Here is a 19,389-nt window from a genome sequence, read left to right as displayed (position 1 = left end):
GGCCACCGCTTTTCTTGGGCACGATGAAGTAAGGGCTGTAAAACCCCGTCCTCATCTCGGCTGGAGGGACCGGCTCGATTGCATCCTTCGCCAGGAGGACAGCAATCTCCTCGCGCAAGACAGGGGCGTCCTGGACTGCCACCGAAGTCTCGAGCATGCCATTGAACTTGGGGGGTCGCCGGGCGAACTGAATCGCATAGCCGAGTCGAACCGTCCGGATGAGCCAGCGTGACGGGTTGGGCAGCGCAAGCCACGCTCCCAGATACCGTACAAGTGGCACCAAAGGGACAGTTGACATACCCGCAGTGGTGCAGCGATGGGGAGTCGTGCCGGAAGGCCCAGAAGGCACTGCGTCCTGGGTCATCGCAACCACACTCCCCGTGTTCCCGGAGGAACTGGCCAGAGACGCGTGGAGAGGCGTTGCGTCTCCGAACCGCGACCTCTTGGCCGCTGGCGAAAGGGGGCGTCGTGGGTGAGAATGAGGAAGCTGTGCGTCGCTCATTGTCAGCCCACGAGCCTTGCAACCCGGAGGAAGGAGAAATTGCTCTTCCAATGAAAATGTGGGTGCCACTGGCCGTTCGACCAGCGGCGGAACAGAACCAGAAGATTCTCCACCCGGCCCTCCTCCGGGGGAGGGAGTGGCGCTCTCTCCGCCATCTCCTGAAGAGCAGTTCTCCGCATCTCCGAGTTGCCCGTGTCAGGGCCGCTTAGTCGACTTCCTCGAGGACTTTGCAGCCGGGAGTGACACGGGGGGCGCCGCTCTCCTGCGCGGGGCTCGACGCGCCGGCCTCGAAGAACTCTCAGCACGGGGCGGAGCTGGTGTGGAGGACGCAGGGGGGCGCCCTCGGCGACGAGCAGGCTGAGGCACTGCCTGCGATGGAATGGTGGCAACCGGAGGATCACGTCGTGGCAAGATGTGCTGTATGGCCTCAGTCTGCTGTTGTTCTGTCAGGAACTACTGGGCACAGCCCCTGACAGCGTCGCCACACAGGACAGCCTGGGACATGGGAGCATCGAGAAAATGCACTTTGTCAATGTCTCTCATACAGACCAGGCTGAACCTGAAACGGCACTACTGGACCACCAGAGTGGACATCGCCTACCCGAGGGACTGCGTTGTGACTTCCGTCACCCAGAAGGGGGAGGTCAGTCGCCATGCGCAGCTCCTGCATCAACCTCGGGTTGGTCCTACCCTCGTGCATTGTTAAAGCCTTGGCTTGTTGGGTTTGCAGGATAGCCATGGCATGCAAAGCAGAGACAGCTTGGCCCGCAGCACTGTAAGCCTTGGTAGCGAGCTCAGCCGACAGCTTACAGGCCTTGGGTGAGGGGCGCGGACTATCCCTCCCAGTGGCGGCGTTTTGCGGACACAAGTGCACCGCAATCGCACTCTCCTGCTGGGGAATGTCAACACACCCCTAGCTGCCTCGCCATCGAGGGTAGTGAGGACGGAGGAACGAAATGAGCTGCTTCCGGCCGTAAAAGGGGCCATCCACGACTACATCACTTCCCCATGCACATCCGGGAAGAAAGGAACCAGAGTAAAACGCGGTTGTGAGTTGCGCTCCACACCGAGAACCAATCAAACAGCCATGAGCACTCAGGGCTGGGCGGTGCATTCACCTCCATCCTGATGCTCACAGCTGCCCGGGCAAGCACGGCTGTCAACTCTGGGTCCAATTCGGCAGTGGCGACAACACCCGAGGGGGGCAGCCCCGCCGAATCTTCATCCACAGAGGTCAACAGCCCATCCTCGATGCTGCAATCGACATCTGATCTCCGGCGGCAAACTGAATGACCCGTTGGGACTGCCATAAGACAGCCCAGCAAAATCACCCAGCAGCTGCACAGGACAAACACTGCGGAAGGGGTAAGAGGTCCGTGGGGCGTGGCCCGGCGGAGAAGCTCTCACTGTCACCTTCAAATCTCCCAGAGCACTAGCCGGCGGTCCTCTGCTCGAGACAGAGAAACCAGAACGGGTAGTGACAGAGGGGTCTGCTCCCTTCCCTTTAAGAAAGGGGAGACGCGATCACAGCGTTGCCATGGTCACACACGCAGTGCGTGCACGAACCATCCACGAACGCGCCTTCAGCGTGCTGAATGCCCAGACACGGAAGAGAGCGAACGTGGCCGTTGTCAGAGAACAGGAAACGACCGCATCCAGAAGGACGCGGACGAAACGGCGTCTTGAAAAAGACGCGAATCGTCCGCAATTTGCTCTTTTAGGAAATCTGCTCTCTTAGTTGAAGCGCCCAGGGGAATCGCTGAAAGGGACACCGCTGTTTGCGCCGTACCGCCAACCAGAACAGCTTCCCGACACAGCAGATGAATGGCTTTGTGGAGTATAACAGCTTTCATACAACCACTCGGCTCCGAAGCAAAAATCTAATGAGTGGATGCACCTGTCGCCCTATTTATACCCGCTGGCACGGGGAGTGGCTCAGGTGTGTTAATCCACTTGCCAATTTCATTGGCGTTTTCTCTTAAAATCAGAGATGATTGGCCTCCCAAGTGAGACCCCATTTGTCGGTCGACATAACTCGTAGTGACCGACAGATAGGGAACTGACAATGTGAGTGGAAACTTCTGCTGGTGATCTACCGAAAATGCGCAAATTAAAGAACACAGACACAGCCAGAGCTTTTCAATGAGCAATGCAATCTACCAAAAGCAGAACACATAAGAGCAGGGTCGCAAACAAGAGCCGATGATAATCATGTACGTACATGCAATCTACTAACAAAACAGGTGCAAATAAAACTTTTTTTTTGGGGGGGGGGGGGCATTGAATAATGGCACAAATACCAGTAAACTGACTACCGCAAACTTTAGTAAATCACCTTGATCCATTCCTTTAAATAATCTGCTCCCATGAATTTTGAGTCTTAAAGAGACACTCCTACAAATGCATAGGCAATAAGGTTAGCCGCAAAAATAAATCCATGCCTTTTCATCGCTAATGTTCCACTACGTGGCCCTACTTAAAGGCGCAATATGTAATTTGTATGCTTTAAAAATAGCAGAAATCACTATATCTATGTTATATATATTTTTTAGTTGTGTACTTACATCATCCCAACATTTTCCACGAACTTTCAAATCCGGAGAAAATTATAGTTTAATTAGAAGACACGGCACGTTTCTTTATTTCCGTTTTGTCGCCCGTCTATGGCGTCATATAAACTTTGACCCCTCTAGTTTATCTAACTTCCTGCGGAACCGCCAAATACCAGGCGGCAAGGAAATTGACCGGAAGTTGAAGTCGGCTGGGGGCTACCATCTTCTAGAAGAACTTCACTTGCTTTAACATTCCCATTGACTCCCATTCATTTTGGCGTCACTTTGACAGCGAATAACTTTACATCTGAGGCGTTTAAAGACTTCGTTTGTCCATTATTTATTTCTAAAGTTACACGACAATGTATAAAGGGCTCCATTACCTTCTCTGTTACATTATGGCCCCGTAGAAACAGTTTTTGTAAAAAAATAGGCTAACAATTGCGTCATAACCACTCGACTCTCTGTCGCATTACCGTACAAACAGGAGGAGAAGCTCGCAGGTAATTAACTTAATATGGCGTACTGGCGTTACATTTTAAAATACTATACAAAATAATTAATCAGAATACTTACTCCTGCTCACTCACGCCAAAGAACTCCCCGCTCTAGCTCGCCGTCTCTGCAAGATTAATGATGGCAGTTTGCACGCACAGCTACTAGAAGATTTACATCTGTCAGACAGGTTGCTGATGTCGTCAAGCTTCGTTTGAGTCTGCGCGTTAGAAACGGAAGTGCTAAAAAAGGCTAAAAATGGGCTTCACTTGTCTCAATTGAGTTCCAATGGGGTCGCTGTGTCCATTTCTTTTACTGCCTATGCCAAATACAAAGGTGAACAGAAACAAAGACGAGATGAAGAAGAAAAAGTAGTAGCCTTGATTGAGACTATTATATTTTATATTTATATTCGATTTAAACCTCAATCAATAACTTAGTTATGGATCATGATTATGCTTTGCCTGCACGTTCTGTGAAGCGCAAACGCACGGGTGAAATAAATGACCCGAGAAGGTTTTGGGACAAGAGAAGCTACAAGACACAGCTAAATATTGGAGTTGCATTTCCAAGATAGAGAGAGCTTCGTGACAAGCTGAAACTACAGAGAGAGGCCGAACTCGCTTGCATTCTTATAAACAGGTATGCATCCATTCAGCTAACTGTATCTATCCGTATATTTTGTGAAACGATGATGTCTTGTGTAAAACGCAGACGGACTAGCTCTCATGTAAATCTACATTTGTTCTATATCTAGCTGAATAAAGTAGCTTCAAATGCAGTTCTCTAACTTGTTCGATATCATAGTATAACATAATTATAATTATTAACGAAAGGCGGCCGTGTTTTTTAACATATATTACTACTAGCTAGATGGAATATTGATTTGATAGGGGTCTCATAATTCATATAGACGGTTTCATCGGGCGCACGTGCCTGGACCTAAGTTAACTTCCGGTCTGTGTTGTGTATATCGGTCTGGCTGCGGTGCCTTCTTCAAACGCAGTTAAAGGCAAGGTGATGAGTAGACTGAAGTTGGGCTCAGGTGGTTGTGCTGCGGGATGTGTTTCCCATACATTTATTTATTTTTGGAGACTCACCACAATTTTAAAACTGATTTTTTTTCAAAAAGGCTTCATTGAGTAACGTTAAGTACTGCACGTTTAATAATAATAATTCCTTACATTTATATGTTTAAATATCAAAGCGAGGCACAGGTGTTTTTATATCGCTGTATTTCTGAAGGAAGACTTGCATGTTATATGCCTGATAGCAGCCTATGAACGTACCAGCTCTGCTTCGTTTACAGCTGTTACTGGGGAAACCTCTATTTCTCGCGCTTTATGTCTATGCTTTAAAACATCTACTGTTGGCAAATAATGAATTGCATTTTTATTAAGTCCGTCTGATCCTTGCAGCAAACATTTTGTTTGTTATTAAAAAATATCTACTCTAGAGGGACTTGGCTGTTGTTATTGATTCTATTTGGAAGTCTACCGGAAGTTAAGTTAGGTCCACAAAAGCGCTCATGCGCAGTAACGTTTGTTTATGTTGTTGCCGTTGAAACCGTCTATATCTCTCCTTTCGAAAAGACGTGATTGTCAAAATACTAAGTTAGAATGAGTGAGGAATGATAGGGAGTTACAGAGCGCGTGTTCCAATGAACAACAACTCCCATGAGCCTTACGCTCTTTCCCGACGTCATCAAAGTACGTCTTATGTTATTATTTTGATTGAGTGACCCCTGGTGGCCAAAAATTCCATACTGCGCGTTTAAGTAGTGTTTTGTAAAGGAGTTGTATGTCATTTTTTGAATGTACTAAAGCATAAAAATATGTTTGCAGATATTTAAGAAAACATACAAAGTGCACATACTTGTTTCTCAGAAAAACAATGCTACAGCCACTACTATGAAGTGTGCGCTCCATGCCGTAATGTCTATTTATTTGTTTTGGTCTGTGTGATTTCACCCGCTGCTAATTTACCCAATAGTATTCAACACCCCAGGTTGCCAGTTGGTAGAAAACACAACATATGAAGCCATTCACACAGAACGCGTAATTTTGTTTAAAAACGAATGTTTTTCTAAAAAATGTGGTGCAGGTTGCCTCCTCCGCCAAGCTGCCGTCAAAGAAAACATTTGCCATGTCAACTTGCTACTGTAAACCTTTCATTGTCAGATGTGTTTGTTCCTATTGTGTGTACTCAACCTAGCAACCCGCATGAATCTGAGGAGGTAGAGTGGGAGAAACTAACCCTCCAATATTTTGAATTATGACTGCAGTACCCATTTCAACCACTTGCTGTCAATATAATATACTGTATAACCTTTAAAGGCACAATGTCATTTTCACCGCTACACATACTATTCAAAACAAACAAAGTAAAAAGGCACAGTTTGATGATGCTGTGATTGAGTGTGGAATCATGGGAATTGTTATCTTCATCCCCACAGCCGATGCAATCCAGCGGGACTCGAGCACTAATAATATATTAAAGATTTATTACCATCACTGTAGTATGAAGCAGGGTGGAGCTGAAAGCCATGGAAGTGAAATGAGGCCACATGAGCGACTGCTAAAGAGAGACGAGTGCGACCCACAGCCGACCACTTCATGTGTATGTGGGGTAAAAGCAATGCTGTTTTATACCAGATACACTTGAGTGTGTTGAAAGTTGTGTTATAATGCTACTCTGTGCATTCGTCACGCATAACATATTAAAGCGTCTTTGGTATTTCCATGTATTATAATAAATAAAACTGGAAATCGAGGGTGTATGACATTAAACATTCTTGGAAACATTTGGGATAATGTAAGTACACAAGTCAGCAAAATATATTACACTGTTCTAGTGGTTTTCGGATACTTTAATCAAAAAATCTTTCATATTGTGCCTTTAATGCTAAAAGAGGGTTTGAGCTGGTGCAAGCTGTACGTAAAACGTGCCTTTTATAAACTAACCTTGAGAGACATAATATAAAATGTTGCATTTCTAATCATAAAGAATAAAACTGAACACATACCTGACTGTGGGTCCACGGTGAAGTACTGCTGGCCTTGAACCACTGAATACACGAGTTTGGCACTACTCCCATACGTTGGATCATCAGCATCTGTGGCTGTCACTTGAATAACCGATGTGCCTAGGGAAAGAGAAAGAAAGAGAGAGAGAGAGATGAAATAAAAGGTAGTTTTGACAAAGTCAAGGTTCAATGAGCATGTGACCTTCCGTCTTTTCTCCCAAACCGAGCTGACAGCAGTCAGAGAGCATTTGCGTGTGTGCAGTCAAGCGCAGTACCGATGTTGGCCATCTCAGGCACGGTGGCGCTGTAGGGGCCGTCCTGGAACACCGGTGGGTTGTCATTGATGTCTTGCACACGGATGATGAACTGGGATGAAGGCTCCAGGGCTCGGCCGGTCTGCCGGTCTGTTGCCGTGGCGATAAGGCGGTATTGGTCCTTTTCCTCACGGTCTAGGGGTTTGGTGACGTGGATGTTCCCTGTTCTGCTGTCAATAACGAACACCGAACCAGCCCCCTCACCTTTTAATATGTATTTGGTTCGTCCATCACCCCTGTCCACACTCGAATGAAGCTGGAGGAATGCATAAATGATAGAAAACACAAAATATGTAAAAAAAATCTCAAAATCAATAAATTCCATTTCTTAGAAGTCTCTATGCACATTATAGGCACTTATAATGCTGTATGTATTGTATTCCAACTGCTTTTACTTTCTATGATAGGCTATATAATGTAGTAAATTCTTATAATTTGGTTGAAGACCAGCTTATCAGTATACTTTATCGTAATTCATTTATTTAAAAAACATATTATTCCTCTCTGCTTAAAGAATTACCATATAAAATGTAAGTGTAAATGTAAGTGATTCATTCATATTAATATTTATATGATCTGTTTTTTTTTTTGTTTTTTTTTTTTGCATGCTGTCATTTAATATTAGGGGTGATTGAAAATTCAGACTTGTATTAGATTAAATATTATAATCAAGTCTCTCTGTTACTGTTAGCACATATACTGTACTGTCGAAAAGTTTGTGATCTGTATGATTAAATAATAATAATAATAATTTTATTCAGCAAGGATGCATTAAATTGATCAAAGGTATCAACATGTATCATGGTTTCCATAAAATAAAATAATAATAAACATTTTTGGAAATCGATAATAATCTTATATTTCTTAAGTAGCAAATTTGCAAAACAGAAAAAGCTTTGCATCACAGGAATAACTTACAATTTAAAATATGCTTTAAAAATTATTTTTTTTCTGTATTTTTGATCAATAAAATTCAGCCTTGGTCAGCATGAGAGACTTCTTTAAAAAACATAACAGAAATCTTACCAAACCAAAACTTTTAACAAATTTCTTAAGCCATATACACGTATACAGTATATTCATAAATCTTTGCTGCATACCTGAAAGATGGCAGATAGATCTAAAGTAGACTTTGAGATATGAAGAGCAATATTCCCTAAATTTATAATGCATTTTATTCACAGGCACTACAGCAGGTGTTACCAAATCTAATGCTATTTTCTCACTTGGCTAATATTCTTATCTAAAAACATCCCGTGAAGATAATGACTCAAGAGACAGACTGGTTCCATGTGAATAAATAACTCATGAGGTAATGAGATGTGTTTGTAGTTTTCTGTAACTGAGATCCTCTAAGGCCAAACCACACAAATTTAATATCAGAGTATAAAAAAATGATATTGTGAAAAACTGTCCGTAATAAACTAATGGCTTCCTTGTTTTTGCAGCCAGTACTAATAAAAAAGGATTTCCCTTTTAATACTTTCTGACAAAGTCATAATTGCTCTAGTTGAGCTCTGGGCAGACTGATCCAGGATCACTGTGAAAGGGCACCTTACACCAGGGGCTAAAAAGACCTCACTATCCAGATATCCAGTGTGCCTGATACGAGTCACTCCAGGTGTTTTTGGACTGATAGGGGGTTGATGATTGGCCAGGCAGAAAATTCATTAGCTCAGCCGACCAATAAGGTCACGGGGAACTGTGAGGAACATGAACATAAATGTGTCAAATAAACCTGTAAAACCAAACATGCTTTGGCTACAAAAAACAGAACAGAATACAAGCTGCACAGTGTTCACTGAACACCGCAGTCTACTTTAAATTTAAATATGATACGCATAACCAAACACAGCCTGTCATCCCTCCAAATAAATAATGAAAAAAATAGTTATTTAGCATTTTTAATCCAGAAAATCATTTTAACTCTTGGCAGTCTGATTAAATAATGATTAAATGACATAAAAAATCTTGGTTGATATTATATATACACATACACAGACACACACAAACACACACACACACACATTTACCCCGGGGGAAAAAGACCTAAACTGCATAAGAACTTCACTGACATAACATGGACACAAAAGAATCACTGAATCCTTTATTGAATTGGTTCATTTGTATAACCTGTAAAAACAAACTGATTAACTACAGTTAATCAGATGTTTTCAACGCTACATACAAAAGACGTTTTTGATTGTTCTCTCTATTTGACTAGCAGAATTCTCAAACTTTAAAAGCAGTAGCATTAACTAAATAACCAAATTATTTCATATAAAGCACACATTTAAAACTATCATTTGAATTTTTAAGCTGCGAATGAATGGTTAATAAAAAAAATTATTATATTATTATATTATATTATTATTATATATATATTTTATTATCTTTTACAATGGCTTATTGTTGCTGGACAATTTATGGTTATTACTTCAGATGAAATGAAAACTTTAAATTAATATTAAATTAATCATATAAAAATAATGATTAATTAATTAATGGTCAAATATAACTTAATTATTTATTATTAATTATTATATTACTTAATTGCTGATCTTTTTTTTTTTTTTACAAATTTAACATAAATAAAAATAAAACACAATCATTTGACTTTTTCTCCAATTGTGAGATATAAAGTCAGAATTGAGTCTGAAACGACTTTTTATATCTCGTAATTCTGACTTTACATCTCACAGTTATCAATATATACCGTCAAAATTGCAGGATTTAAACTTGCAATTGCGAGTTATAAAATCCAAATCTGAGGCGGGGGGGAGACTTATATTTGTGGATTTATTTCTCACAATTCTGAGCTAACTCCCAATTGTGTTATTAAGTCAGAATTCTAAGATGAAAAGTCAATTATTTTTTATTCAGTGGTGGAAACAGCCTTCCATATTATCTGGTTTAAGCAGTCTTCAAAAAAAGAAAAAAAAACAACAACAACATAACACATAAAACATAACATTACATTACACATAAAATAAATAATAAAATAAAGCTGAATTACGGTCACAGTATTGAACAAATGTAGTGGCACTGCTATGCTTAGTCTGACATTACAGGCTACTTACAAAAAGCTGTAAACTATTGTAGATTGAAGCAACATTCTCTGGATCTCCCCTTCACCTACACACACACACACACACACACATAATGGTAGTCTACATGTCCATCTGTTTTTTCCTCATGTTCTCCTCTCAGCTGTTTGCTTCTTTGTCCATCTGTTTCTCTCTCTCCCTCTCTCTTTCTTTCTGTTTGTCCATCTGGGTAACCCTCATCTAACACCCCTCTGTCATGTTTATCCATCCATCTTCCAGTCTTATGTAGCCCGCACGTTTTCGACAGCTCATACTCCGTCTTTGTCTGCATCTGTAAGTGTGTGAGAGGAGAGTTTAACAGGAATTAAGTTATTATTTCTAAGCTGGGTCAGTGTGCGAGAGAGAAAGTGAGCTGATTATTCATCCTTCAGTCTGGTCTTCTTATCTTTGTCTTGTTCTCACAGTTTTTGGAGTAGTACTTTAGTACAGAAGGAGTGTGTGTGTGGTCAGAAGAAGACTTTGCAGTGGTTTCCCATCCTGTGATCAGACTAACGCTCGGCATGCTGGGAAACTGAAGTGGGTTGAGGGAGCCTGCGATTAAAGAAGCTCTTAGGTTCTTTCCTCCTGCGTCTAAAACCTCTTACCCCTGCTTTTAGTCTTAAACAGTGACACCTTTCAGTCTTGTTCCTTTCTTTTTCAATTCTTTGACTCTCTCCAACCCACTTCTCTGTACTTTTTAGACTCTCAACTACCATGGCGTCAAACACATTCCCACATCCTCAATCCTGCACAAATATACAGCAAGTACAGACATACAGCCAGCCCTGTAGTGCACATATACTAGGAAATGATCAACTGTAAAAAAAAAAACAATGCTATTAAAAACAATAAGACTATAAAACAATAAATTAATTGTGCTTAAAGTGCTTTTTTGGCTTAACTATTCTAATCTGTTTGTTATTTTCTATTATTTTCTATTCTATTCTTATTATTCATTATTATTTAAGTTTTTATTAGCCATTTTTTTCTTGCAGAAACACACACACATAAATATATACTGTAGAAATACATGCATTGCTGGACCCGTCTGGATTTAGCGATCTGTGCATTGATCATCCCTCATTATCATGTGCATTTTCTCTCATCACCTCATAAACACCAGAACTGTACTGCTGTGCATCTGACAGCATGTATATTTAAATCTACAAATTAGCTCTGAAAATACCATAATACACACAAACACACAGACACACACAGACAGATGCATTTGCATACGTCAGACCAGAGCTGTATATTCAGAGATGGCAGCGCTCAGCCATAGCAGAATACGAGTGCACAAGCTGTCAGAATGTTTTAAATAAGTGAGGTAAGAACATGGATTCATAATCCCATATTAACACTCATTCTCCAGTGGAACACATAGTCGCTGAAGGAACAGCCCTGCATTAATTCACACAGGTGCTATGTTTGCAATGCTATTAAAAAATATATATATATATGTGTGTGTTTGTAAAAGTATAGTTCTGAATGAGCAAAGACAAAAATTTTAAACCTATATTTTAGCTCAAATTACACAATAAAATGGCTTGTTTATAATGGCTTGCAGCATAGTCTATGGAAAAGTAATTAGTTGATGCTAAAAAAAAATATGACAATAACTTTTTAAATGCTATTGAGAAGACTTTTTAAATGTCCTTGAAGGATGTGTCTGATGCTCATCAAGGCTGCATTTATTTGAACAAAAAATACAGAAAATATTGTAAAATAATATTACAACTTAAAATAACTATTTTCTATCTGAACAGATTTGAAAAAGTAATTTATTCCATTGCTGTAAAGCTGAATTTTCAGCATCATTACTCCAGTCTCGCATGATTCTTCAGAAATCATTCTAAAATGCTGATTTGATGCTCAAGAATCATCTTTAATTATCAATGTTGAAAACAGTTGTGCTGATGCGTATTTTTGTGAAAACTGTGATACATTTTTTCCAAGATCCAGGTTAAAAAAAGTTTAAAAGAACAGCATTAATTCAAATTATTATAATGTAATATTATAAACGTCTTTACTGTCACTTTAGATCATTTTAATCTGTCCGTATAGAATAAAAGTAAAATTTCTTATTATTGACCCTACAGTTTAAAATGGTATAGTGTACATTACTAACAAATCAATTAAAAAACAACAACAAAAAGTTTTTTAATGTTTAATGTGCACATGCACGCACACATAAGCTGATGTGATTTAAGATGACACAGAACTCAAGTAATTCATTGCATACTGTAGGTTGACATTTAAAAGGGGGGGGGGGGGGGGGGGTGAAATGCTATTTCATGCATACTGAGTTTTTTACACTGTTAGAGAGTTGGATTCCCATGCTAAACATGGACAAAGTTTCAAAAATTAAGTTGTACGTTTGAAACAAAAATACTCCTTCCGGTTTGTCACAAGTTTCGGAAAGTTTTTTTCAAGTATGGCTCTGTGTGACGTTAGATGGAGCGTAATTTCCTTATATGGGTCCTAAGGGCACTTCTGCCGGAAGAGCGCGCGCTCCCATATAGCAGAGCAGAGGTGGAGAGACATTCACTGATCAGAGCGAGAGCATCGCGAAATGTCACAAAAGAAGTGTGTTTTTGGTTGCGAGGGCAAGACAACCCTGCACAGATTACCAAAAAAAAAAAAAACATCAGGGGACCAGTGGATGGAGTTTATTTTTACAGAGCATCAACGGAGTTGTGCAAGTGTTTTTGTTTGTTCCCCTGCATTTCGAAGATGCTTGTTTTACAAACAAGGCCCAGTTTGACGCCGGATTTGCACATCGTTTATTTCTTAAGGATAATGCAGTCCCAACGAAAAAGGGTCACGATCGTGTGTTGGAACCGCAGGCGGTGAGTAAAACTGCTTCAAATATCTCTGTGTTGTTAACTTAGCTATCAGCGCGTAAGCACATCAAGTAAACCTCTTGTAGACCGTTAAAGAAAAAAAAAGACGGCATAAAGTGGAACTTAGTCATTTTCCAAAACCGCTAAGTGTAACGGAGGCCAGCGAGTAGTGGCTGTGCAGGTAAACTTCCCCGATCTCAAGAGACGCACTAGCAACAGACGCTAGTGGCTGTAGCCATTTAGCCTCCTTGTTAGAGGAGACCTGGGTTCGAGCCCCGCTCGGAGCGAGTGCTCGGAGCATCAGAAAGGACCCGGGAGAGAGGGGTTACATAATCAAATATATACAGTTTCAGTACATACCACATAGACGCTGTTGTAGTCGTTGCTGCTGCTGCTCTCGTTCAGTTTCAGCCTCTGGATCTGATTCTGGATCATAAATATACGCTGAATCTGACTGTTAGCCATGGTTTGTTTTGGATGATGGTTTTTTCCTCACGGTAAAGTCACAACTTCCAACCGCTCTCAACGCAAAAGCCTACTCGCGCTCGTGATTCTTTAGCTCCGCCCACACATCACGCCTACAGCCACTCGTGTTTTTCCGAAAAAAATCGCACAGACTATCTTTCTCTTATAAATATAACAAAACTAAAGACTTTTTGGAGATATGAAGGATGCACTACTACTCTATAGGTACTCAAGATTAACAGGATATTGAGTGAAAATGAGCATTTCACCCCCCCCCCCCCCTTTAAAGAGTGTTGTAAAAATGTAGTAATTTACATAAACGATCTGAACAACTCTGAATTTCCTAAAGTGGCTTGAAAGGGAGACTTGAGGGAGAGTGTTTCATTATTTCCTCAGCTCGCTAGACTGTAAAAGATGTGTGCACAATACAACGTGACATTAAAAACCAGCAATGTGGCATTTTGTCAAACAAATTACTACTAAATGAGAAAAGTAGCATGTTTTTGGAAACAACAGTATTTTGAAAACAGCTGAACTGTTGTTATGCTATTGAATACATCAGCTGCTCTTCAGCATTGCATGCACTGTAAAAAAAATAATAATAGTAGGTCCCGTAAAAAATGGTAATTGACTGGCCGCTACGGCTGCCAAACAAAAACTGTAAAATGCAAATAAAATATCATAATTGAAACAAGGAAAAATCTGTAAAATATATTTATTTTTTTCTGTAAAACCTTTACAGAGTGATAGTATGGTATTGTGAACACTGCCTGAGACACTCGTAACATCCACTGGTTGGTTGAAAATTTGAGAGGCATGAAGGCTTTTGATCATAATAAGAGCTCTGAGGTACGCCGAGTGCTTTTCTTTAATGCACTCTGAAGCCATTTGTACTCAGAGAGAGAGCATGCATGTGTGACACTGAGAGGCAGAGGAGTCGTTGCTCTTCTGAAGAAAGAAAGAGAGAATAACACAGAACAAAGCATGCGAGTAGATCTCAAAATCAGCTCTAATAGATATTAGCACCAGTCAGAGCGGCAAGACCAAGAAAGAAAATTACCACAGAAAAACTCTAAAATCTTCCGAAAAGCTTTCCCAGAAGAGTGGAGGCTGTCATTAACTGCAAAAGGGGGACTAAATTCATTATAATGTCTTATGTATTCATGATGTCTGTTGATGTAATGGTCAGGTGTCCCAATACTTTTGCCCATATTGAGCATGCTCTGATAAATGAGCAGATTTCACTTCAGACATAATTTTCCTTTTTTTATTTATTTTTTTTACAGGCAAAATCTTGCTTGAGTTTGTGCAGCAACATTTCAATTTCACATATCAATGAGGATGTCACTACGTGACGTGACCGCTAAATATAAAATGCCGCCCATTGTGAGCTGTCTTAATATAAAAAGACATAAAAGACACACTGTGATGTCACACACAGCCTGCCTTGGCTTTTATTCAAAATCTCATTGGTCGAACCTTACGATCTGACAAGCAACCGCCGTGACAGACAGAAAACAATTCAATATTCCTCCTTGTTTCATTTCGGAAGATTGGAGCTTTTGTAATATATTTGCAAACCCGCTGACAGTGGTCTCAAACCCCACACACTGACAAATGTTCTCTGAACTTCAGGGAATTCATCCTTGAATTCCTAAGAGCGCGGAGCTTAAGACAAATTCAGCCCCGAGTGATGTGAAGTGGGAAAGATTTACACTTCCTGCAGTCAGAGAGACTTCCTGTCCTGAGGGGGTCGCACAGGAGGCACGCTTGGTTGATTTTGGGAGGCAGTAAAGCAAACATTGGTGTGTGTCAGACGAGGAAAAGAGCACGGCATCAAAGAGCAGCTTAGAGGAGCCTCTCTTTCTCTCTCTCTGTGGTGAGCTACATGAAGCCGCGGGCTGAGCGGTCTGCGTTCACGCGTGTGTGAGTTTCAGAACACAGCATGAGCATGATGTCAAAGCGCATTCACTGCCTATTACTCTAACCAGTCAAAACATGCACACTAACACAGACGTGCACTTATTTAAAGTCAAAATGGACCCTATTCACTGGTCTGGTCTTATTGTGCGCAACTCATCAAAAAGCTCCATCCTACAATTTTCCCTGTTGAAATAATAGATCACAATACAGAAGTGAAACGGGAAAGGTTCGCAAAAGTGTACGTTTTCTGACTTGCATTTTCAAATGAAATGCAAAAATTATGTAATTGGTAAAGTTTTTTCTTTTTTTCTTTTTTTACCATCACTGGCTCTGTAAATTAATTCATAAAATAATTAAATAATAATTAAATAATAAATAATAGATAGATGCATGGATGGATGGATAAAATCAAATTATTAATTTGACAAAATAAATAATAAAGATAAACACAATACACAAGTAATACAAAAATACTTTTGTAATAGTTGCGTATGAGTCCCTCAGTTGTCCTCCGTGTGAAAAGATGGATCTTAAAATCATACAGTCATTGCTGGAAAGGTTTCAAATACACAAAAGATGCTTGAAAACCAATGAATTTATGGGTCCTGAAGGATTTTTCTGAAGAACAGCAGGCAGTTTGACTGTTCAGGGCAAACAAGGGACTCAGAAACAACTATCACAAAAAACAATTGCTTGACAATTGCCTGAGATTAGACTCACGCAGTGTATGATTTGGTGGAAGAGTTGTTTTTATTCCATTACATTTCACTTCGAGTCTTCTTTGGTGTCTTTCATCAGATTGCTGTTGCCGCCACTTCACGTCATGCTTAATAACACCCTGTACCCACGGTAAAATCATGGCGCTTTAGCTGCTGACAACATGTCACCGAACAACACCGAATAAGAGCTTGTGCTCATTTTGCACAGAATGGAAAAGCGAGCTGAAGAATCTGGATGAGACAGTGGTTGAGCAGACGTGGGCAGCAGTTTGTGATGTTTCTTTCTGCACACACGTTCCCCTGTCTTGGCCTTCTCTTTCGTTTGCTGATTATCTGATTGCAGCTGCTAGTCTGAGATGCATCGTGTCTTGTAGAATCATTTGTTATTATATTTTTAAATGTGTATTTTATTTAAACATTTTTTTAAAGAGATTCTCTTATTTTTATTGATACTTTGTTATAAGATAATAACACAAAACTAAAATAAAGCAATAAAAAAATACAGTATCAAGCTTCAAGTGTCTTGCAGAATCATTTGAAATTTTATTTTAAAACCTTTTTTGAACAATATTGATGCATTTTTAAAATAATAATAAGAAGACCATTTATATTATACTATATGGCAATTTAATACAAATAAATAATATAAAATAATATAAATAAAATAATCTGCCGGATGATTGGATTTTTTCTTAATATTTTTTTAATTATTATTATTATATTTTTATTACGTGTTTTCTGATGTTGTTTCTGTAATGTTTATTGATGCTGTAGAATAATCATCATAATAAAAAATATAGCAATAGATGTAAATAAATGAAAAGAGAATTACTAAATTATTTATTGAATGGTTTTAATTAATCAATAATTTATACACTTTAAAATACATTTATTTAATTATTACTTACCACTAGAACCTTACTGAAAAAAAAAAAATATATATATATATATATATATATATATTTCCTTTTTTAGTTTCTGAGTGATTATTAATTTATCATTTTCTTAATAATTAAAACTGCATTGCAGTTGCTAGTTTGACTAGTAGCTGTTTGTCTTGAAAGTATACACACCAGAAGAAGGTCGTAAATGGTCGAGTTGAACACTTTACTTTATTGGATTTAGTGCCTTTATAATGCACATTTTGGCAAGTAATCTTTCTGTATTTAGAAAAAAAAGAGTAATATATCAATATGCAATTTTGAACACATCTGAGATTAAAACTCTGAATACTAGTGCTGAAGGAGGCAGTGTGCATTCTGTCATCCTGCCATTAGTTGGCAGGTTACTGTTTAGCTTGAGCTATTACTGAGGAGGGAAAGTTAGAGATGGTTCTGGCGGCCCTGAGCTAGTAGTGCTGGGTTTATGAATGTTTTCTCAGGCTTGGCACTTTTGGAAGCTTTTGGCAGCTCTTTGCTGTGTGTGTGTGTGTGTGTGTGTGTGTGTGTGTGTGTGTGTGTGTTTGTGTGTGAAGCTGAGGGTCATAATTGAAGTGTAGGCAGTAAGCCTGCCCATCACTAGACCATGAGCAGAGCTGAAGCCAATCTTAGCATGTGGTCAGATTCAACACATGGTCTGTAAGCAGAGCAATACAGTTCCTGGACAACATGTGTTCTGTGTACATATCTGTTTCCTATAGTGATATAGTCACTATAGGACTATAGATTCTTATAGTCTCTGTGTATTCTTTGTAAATTTAGGAGGAAACACAATGCATTAAGAGCCAGGGGTGTAATGCATTGTGCATTAAATTCATTAAAGAAAAAATCACTTGACAAAATCACTAAAACTTAAAATAAAATTAAAATCATAAAAAAGCTATAAAGTATGAATTAATACTACAATAGTATACATTGCACACTAGACAAAAAGCAGCATCATGTGTTGCAGGTGGAAAAAGCACAAGTATCACACAAAAACACTTTGCTCTGCTCGCACAAGGCTAAGTTCAGTCAGCTCCAAATGAGGTGCAATCTCCACTAAGTGGCAGTAAAAATCACTGCACAGTCAAAAACAATGTTAAAAAAAAAGTGACATCAATGGCTTTATACGATAAAAAAGATGCAACTGTGCAAACTGAAAGATTAGATAGGGTGACGTTTGTCATGCAAATTCTCTTCATGTAGCCTAGGCTTTATCAAGGCCATACGCAATCTATCTTCATTGAAAGTTTTGTTTTGGGCAGAAATGAATGTAAAACAATTAGTGGCGTATAGAGGAATGGAAGAAGGATTTGTTTCTTACAAACAAGCAGCTTTTGACTTCTCAAGAAGTTAAAGGGATAGTTCACCCAAAAATGAAAATTGTGTCATTAATGAATCACCCTCATGCTGTTCAAAACACGTAAGACCTCCGTTCATCTTCGGAACACAGTTTAAAGGAGGGGTGAAATGCTCGTTTTCACTCAATATCCTGTTAATCTTGAGTACCTATAGAGTAGTACTGCATCCTTCATAACTCCAAAAAGTCTTTATTTGTATTATATTTATAAGAGAAAGATAGTCTGTACCGATTTTTCCCGGAAAAACCTGAGCCGCTGGAGTTGTGACATGTGGGCGGAGCTAAAGAATCACGAGTGCCAGTAGGCTTTTGAGTTGAGAGCGTTTGGAAGCTGTGACACAGATCCAGAGGCTGAAATTTAACAAGAGCAGCATCAGCAAAGGCGGTATGCTATGTGGTATGTACTGAAACTGTATATATTTGCTTAGCGGTTTTGGAAAATGACTAAGTTCCACTTTATGTCGTCTTTTTTTTTTTTTTTTAAGCTGTACATGTGGAAAGTGCAGTTTGATAACAACATCGCATGTTGTTTACTTGATGTGCTTACGCGCTGATAGCTAAGTTAACAACACAGAGATATTTGAAGCAGTTTTAATCACCGCATGTGGTTCCAACACACAATCGTGACCCTTTTCCGTTGGGACTGCATTATCTTTAAGAAATAAACGATGTGCAATCCGAAATGCAGGGAACAAACAAAAACACTTGCACAACTCCGTTGATGCTCTGTAAAAATAAACTCCATCCACTGGTCCCTTAATGCTGTTTCTCTTTTGGTAATCTGTGCAGGGTTGTCTTGCCCTGACAACCAAAAACACACTTCTTTTGTGACATTTCGCGACGCTCTCGCTCTGATCAGTGAAGTCTGTTGTGCTCTCTCTGCTCTGCTATACGGGAGCGTGCGCTCTTCCGGCAGAAGTGCTCTTAGCACCCATATAAGGAAATTCCGCTCCATCTAACGTCACACAGAGCCATACTCGAAAAAAACTTTCCGAAACTTGTGACAAACCGGAAGAGGTTTTTTTGGAACAAAAACTTAATTTTTGAAACTTTGTCCATGTTTAGCATGGGAATCCAACTCTTTAACAGTGTAAAAAACTAAGTATGCATGAAATAGCATTTCACCCCCCCTTTAAGATATTTTAGATTTAGTCCGAGAGCTCTCAGTCCCTCAATTGAAACTGT

The 19,389-nt window shown here is 39.8% G+C and overlaps 1 protein-coding gene across 1 annotated transcript in view; it reads right to left on the bottom strand.

Annotated features, from left to right (window-relative positions):
• The window catches only part of LOC127944774 (cadherin-11-like), a 77,795-nt gene that overhangs the window by 39,410 nt on the left and 18,996 nt on the right, over positions 1 to 19,389 (bottom strand). Inside the window, exons 3-4 of the mRNA XM_052541018.1 lie at positions 6,850 to 7,144; positions 6,575 to 6,694 (exon numbers count right to left, since the gene is read on the bottom strand). Coding sequence (XP_052396978.1) covers positions 6,575 to 6,694; positions 6,850 to 7,144 — 415 coding nt within the window. The remainder of the gene's footprint in view (positions 1 to 6,574; positions 6,695 to 6,849; positions 7,145 to 19,389) is intronic.

Source organism: Carassius gibelio, chromosome A23 (assembly GCF_023724105.1).
Source record: "Carassius gibelio isolate Cgi1373 ecotype wild population from Czech Republic chromosome A23, carGib1.2-hapl.c, whole genome shotgun sequence".
Lineage (NCBI taxonomy): Eukaryota > Metazoa > Chordata > Actinopteri > Cypriniformes > Cyprinidae > Carassius > Carassius gibelio.
Note: the sequence above shows the minus strand (reverse complement) of the source record. Positions and strands in the feature narration are given on the sequence as shown.